The sequence below is a fragment of the Aspergillus tubingensis genome (assembly GCF_013340325.1).
Source record: "Aspergillus tubingensis WU-2223L DNA, scaffold_8, whole genome shotgun sequence".
NCBI classification, from domain to species: Eukaryota; Fungi; Ascomycota; class Eurotiomycetes; order Eurotiales; family Aspergillaceae; genus Aspergillus; species Aspergillus tubingensis.
Genome location: NW_023336282.1, coordinates 463,495 through 468,913, shown reverse-complemented (window position 1 = coordinate 468,913; position 5,419 = coordinate 463,495). Strand labels below are relative to the sequence as shown.

Here is a 5,419-nt window from a genome sequence, read left to right as displayed (position 1 = left end):
TATCCTGGCAAGACGTGCGCGATCCACCAGGAAATCCTTCGAGTCCCACAGCCGACCAAAGACGGTATAGAGCGTGTTCCTGACACACGGCGGGCGTATTCATGCAACAAATGCACGGTATGAGATAAGCGACTGTGCACCAAGGGATAGTTTCTTTCAATCCGGTTTTCGAAGTAAGTTGGTTTAATGAACGGTTAGCAGAGACACATCTGGCTTTGCCTTCTGACACTGATTTGGTATCGTAATGAGTGGCTCAATTTGCGGCGTTGCGCGACAGTCGCACCGAGGGAAGGGAGGGAGAGGAGAGCGCGCAAGTGCTCAACCAGGCGATCGGAATTGATTCAAGGAGAGACACAAGAAATAGCGATAATCTATTCTTGTAAAAAGGAGAGACTTCCTCCAAAACAGGGAGGATGAAAGAGAGAGATCCGAATCGTCAGATGAAGATGGACGAGAGAAAAGCAATGAATGTGGAAATTAATGATGGTGGTGGTAGTGGTGGTGGGTGTGTAGTGCGGACCGCGAAACAGTGCGCCGCCACAGCCTCCCAGGGGAATTGGGATAGATTTATCGGATCATGTGCAGATCGCCAGGGAATCTGCAAGGCGGACACAATAAGTCGCCAGATGCGATACCTCCTCGAACCACCAGCAAAGGAGAGACTCTGGTCGTGAGGGATGAAAAAGTTCGTCCCTGAGGCCGAAAAGAAGGGAAGGGATATGGGGTAGGGAAGGGCGACCGAAAGAAGGCAAACAAGAAGAAAACGAGGGATGCAACAGCGGGTTTAATTTGATTTAAATTCGGCTGGGGAGGAGAAGAACAGGCACTTCAACTCAGGAACAGGAGATCAGCGCGCATTGCGGAGAGCCACTCACTGACTTTAGTTTTTGCTGTCCGCCCATCGCAATTGAATTCAGGCGAGCGACTGTATTTACACTGCTATACCCATAGAATCTCACCACTGGATCGGGTGTAATACCAGTGTCTGACCGGGTCAGGGAGGGTTAATCTGTCTCGAACCCAGCTAACCAGCAGATGAAACCGCCCGTTTCCTGCCTCGCCGGACCCTCTCCACTGCTGTCGATCTCTCCCATCGCATGGCCTTTTCCTCTTCCTTTCTGCTGTTCCAGCATGCTGCCCATTCTCATTGGCAGTCGCGGTGCCCACCCCAGCATGGTGGTATACATGGATGCGTTTCTTGGGACCGACACTCAGCCTCCCGAAGTTCTACACAATCCACTGTATTTCGATTCGTCTTTTGAGGTCCCTGTTTAGATATTCTCCGAATAATACGAGAGATATAATATTACTTATCTACGAAGTACTATCTGCTACTCTGCTACTTATCAGTTACTTGAACGCCGCCAAGGGAAGGGGTACCCCGACAGGTCGTCCAGGGGGAAGGATAATCACTGATCGCTTCCCACCCCCCGTTCGCCTTTCACAGACTAGTTTCGATTAGGCGCGGGTTCGACCCAACGAACAGGATACGAGTTCGCACAGAACAGGCAGATATCGGCAGCCCTCGCTTTTGACAGACGGGTCCACCGTTGGATGACAAAACATCATCCTTCGGAACGGTTCCTTCTTCCATAACATTAACATTGTACTCTGTAGTAGTAAGCTATTCACGTTGGTTGGTGTCGGCTGCTTTCACCTCATATATCACACAGCCGAGGACAATAATTGCACTGGAAGAAACAAATGTAAGAACAAAAGAGAGAAAAGGGAGAAAAGGGAGAAAATTTAAAACGATAAAAAAAAAATGCTGGCGCCATAGTCATAGAGCATAGAAAACACTACCCCGATAAGTCATTATAGTACGAGTACCATGGAGTTTTAATAAATAGGCACAAAGAAACTCATAAACCCGTCACACGTTGGCCCCTGGTATCCCTCCTAGCACAGAACGCTATGAGACGCAGAGAGCGGACATATCCCAATAATTGATCATCGAATAGACGCCTGGGTAATTACATAATAGTCGATCGCAAGGAACCCCCTTGGATCGGGTATCTGGAGACAGAGAGGAGGAAGAGAGAGAAGTCGTTTCACGGAATACTGGTCGGAGCGTTACACCTTGGAAGCCCCCTCGGGAGGAGGACCCGGTGGTGGCTGGTACACCCGTTCGCCACCGTGGTATGCGTTCGGCGGTTGTTGTAGCTCGATTCCCGTCTGCTGGCCTCCAAAGTAACCATAAGCTTGCGGTTGAGGAGTGTATTGGGGCGGCGGTTGTTGTTGGTAGTAAGGGTCTGCGTAGTATGGTCGTTGACCTTGTTGCTGTGCTTGTTGCTGGGACTGTTGGAAGGTCGGAGGAGGGCCGGCAAGCCATGCAGTGCCGGGGTGAGGTCGGAGCCCTTGTCTGCGCCGACGGCGGGCGTTGTAGCATCTACCGAACTTGTTAGTCTCCAATCACAGTGGCAGGATCCTGGACCAGGCAGATGAGATGCATACGCAAAGAGGAAGAAGATGATTAGCGCCACAGCGACAATGACTGCGAACGCGATCCAACGACCCCAATCATACCAAGTGCTGCCATCGCACACTTCGCCATTGACGGTGGGATAGCTAGAAAGAGACGGTCAGCCACCCGAACTAATGTACAACAACAGCACTAAAGGCCATTCAGGATTGAAGCAGCCTAGAAAGCGCTCCAACTAGGGATGATCAGACAGATAAGCCAGTCATATACATACCAGTCTCGACGTCGAAGTAGAACACCCATGGTGGCTGCACCTCTGTATCGGAGGCCTGGGAGGCGCGGAAGATGACGTCGATCAGGCCGGTACAGGGAACGGTAAGTCTAGAGCGAAGTGGAAAAGAAAGTATGCGGCGGCAGGTCAATATAGACAAAACCGGTGGGAGGAGAATCGCAAAGTTTCAGTAACTCCTTCAGGGCGAGGAAGGGATTCAGACAGGAGTAAGGTAGGGGGGAAAGGGAAGAAGCAGTGAAGTTCTTCTGGGCGTCTGAAGGCAGCAGCAAAGCGAAAGGAACTGCACGGGTAAGTTATTATGGGGACTGGCCGGCGATTGGGTAAGGTAGGGCTGGAAAAGCCGGTGCCAGTGTGGCTCAGTGGCTGGGCAAACACCCCGGGAACGATGAATAAACTTCTACTTGTTGTTGGTGAGGTGATCGGAAGGAAGGGGAGTTGGAAAAGAAATAATTTATTAATTATGAATAATAGTGAATTTTAAGAAAAAAAAAATATTTCTTTGACTAGTCTTGTCTTGTTTTCAAAACATGAATGATGGTGGCCTAATACTACTTAGTTTTAGTTGGACTAGACAGATCCAACCATTTCCGTTGAAGAATCTTTAAGCAGACTAGACTCCGTAGTAGTAAGTCATTCCCAAAAGTCAACTTTCGGCAGTGTTTGACGTAGTAAGTAGTATTCTTTGCCCTTCCCACCCCACAGCTGGCAAAGTGTCGTACGTAGTCCATTTCCAAGTAGCCACTCGACACATCAAATGGTAGCAGTGAACCAGACTTTGTACATAGTAATAGAAGAGAGGGGGGAATAAAAGTTTAATAATAATAAAAAATACCTAACTTAGTTTGTTTGTTCCCGAATTCCGACGGTGATTAATGATATGTAAATGAATGGTTCATGAATCAGTTAGATCTACATACCGCGTTCATCCACCGTTCCTGCCTGACGAGACCTCTTTTCTCCATAATCCATATTGATTGACACGACTTTAACCAGCCACTAAACTAAGAGTGTCAAAAAGCGCGAGGATATCTAAGACCTCGGATCGCATTCGGTGGAGCCTGTGACTGCAACGACCGGCACTAGACTAGTCGATTATCCTATCCGCCCACTGCTGTCTCTCCAAAATTCGGGTGCCTGTTCTCAACTTGCCAATTATTCAACCTCCTCCTCCCATCGCGTGCCTCTTTCATCCACTCATCCATCTTTTTTTGAGTTGGGGCCACTCTTAACCACGTCTTGTTGTGTCTTTTCTCCTCACTTTTTCCGAAAAGTCAAGTCAACCAAGACATAATCACGGTGTGCTTGTTTAATCTTGGGTCCGCTACCAGAGCACCTATTAGTATCATTGTTGAACGGTCGGCAGATATTCAGTGCCTCGGCACGATGCAAACCATGCTCACTCACTAAAGACTCACGTCACAGCCACGAGTTTTACGAACAACACCACCAGCAGTAGCAGCAGCAGCATCATCGTCATCATCATCATCATCATCATCCGCTTGACCGCTTGTACTTTGCAGTTAACATGCAATAGATCAGTAACCAAGTAATAATCGCTGTACCCATGACCTGGCCTCGATCTCGATCCTCATATTGCATTATTGTTTTGCCTAGAGACAAAAGTAGTATCCGGAAGAAATCCTATCCAGTCTCATGTCTCTCGGAGAACTCCGCCGCGTATCCGGATTGCCTTTTCCGGCATTGATTTGAGATTTCTTTGTCAATACTCTCTCATCTCACGTAAAAGAGGTACAGTAAGCCATGTCATACCTACTTTCTTGCTTACTCCGTTGCTGCGAGCATATACGAATGCATTTATCCTAAAGTACTCCGTATGTTGTCTAGAATGGGCAACTCGACGACAGTAGAGTGTCATATCTGACACACTAGCACGGTCACAGACATAGTCACTTTCAAACCGATACTTAAGCGAGATGCATTATACAAGTAGCCTGCTATTATTATAATAGCCTGCTGCACCTCTCTTAATTAGTGCTTATCTTGTATGCTATGATCTGAATGGAGGCTGGATGAACGGAGACAGACAAAGCCAGCCCACTCAATCTTCGGCACTAATTCGGCCTACTACCTACTAGATAGCTCGTGTTTCAGGTTTATGGCGGGGGTGATTACTACAACTAGTCTCTCAATGCAGTCTATACCGGATAGGCATTCCGTAGATAGATATAGGCTGCTTTGCTAATTCGTGTATCATTTAGATCAAACAAATACACCTGAGCTTAATTAGGAATGATAGTTACTACTAATCAAATTACAAATAAGGACTGAGTTGCTCAGGCTGGACTACTTACAGATTTGTGTATAGCCTAGATACTCCCTGAGGTAATAAACGCTATAGAGCACCGAGAATAGATAGATAGTACGGTGCAGATAGACAGATACATTGGCCACGCCTCGCTGCAAGTCACTTACTTCAACTCAAAGTACTACCTACTGTACACATACCAGCAAAAGACAGCCGATCTATACGTAACTGCGCAGCTACTTACTTCATAATGCAAGTACCTAGGAACTAGTCGTATCCTCCTCAACCTCCTCAACCTCATCCATCAATCCCTCACCTGGCAGTCAACAAATACACCGAGAACAAGTAAGCAAACAGAGTACTCCATACCACTCTGTAAACTAAACCGGCATATAACCAGTCATCAACCACACAACTCAACAACTAGCCCCCATTTCGG

The 5,419-nt window shown here is 47.5% G+C and overlaps 1 protein-coding gene across 1 annotated transcript; it reads right to left on the bottom strand.

The window, feature by feature from the left end:
- Window positions 1–2,073: 2,073 nt before the first annotated feature.
- On the bottom strand, window positions 2,074–2,725 carry AtWU_06497 (resistance to Congo red protein; the record flags this gene model as incomplete). Its single annotated transcript, XM_035501606.1, has 3 exons — window positions 2,074–2,389; window positions 2,455–2,568; window positions 2,697–2,725. 3 exons carry the CDS (start codon window positions 2,723–2,725, stop codon window positions 2,074–2,076), a joined length of 459 nt encoding a protein of 152 aa, XP_035357499.1.
- Window positions 2,726–5,419: the final 2,694 nt, after the last annotated feature.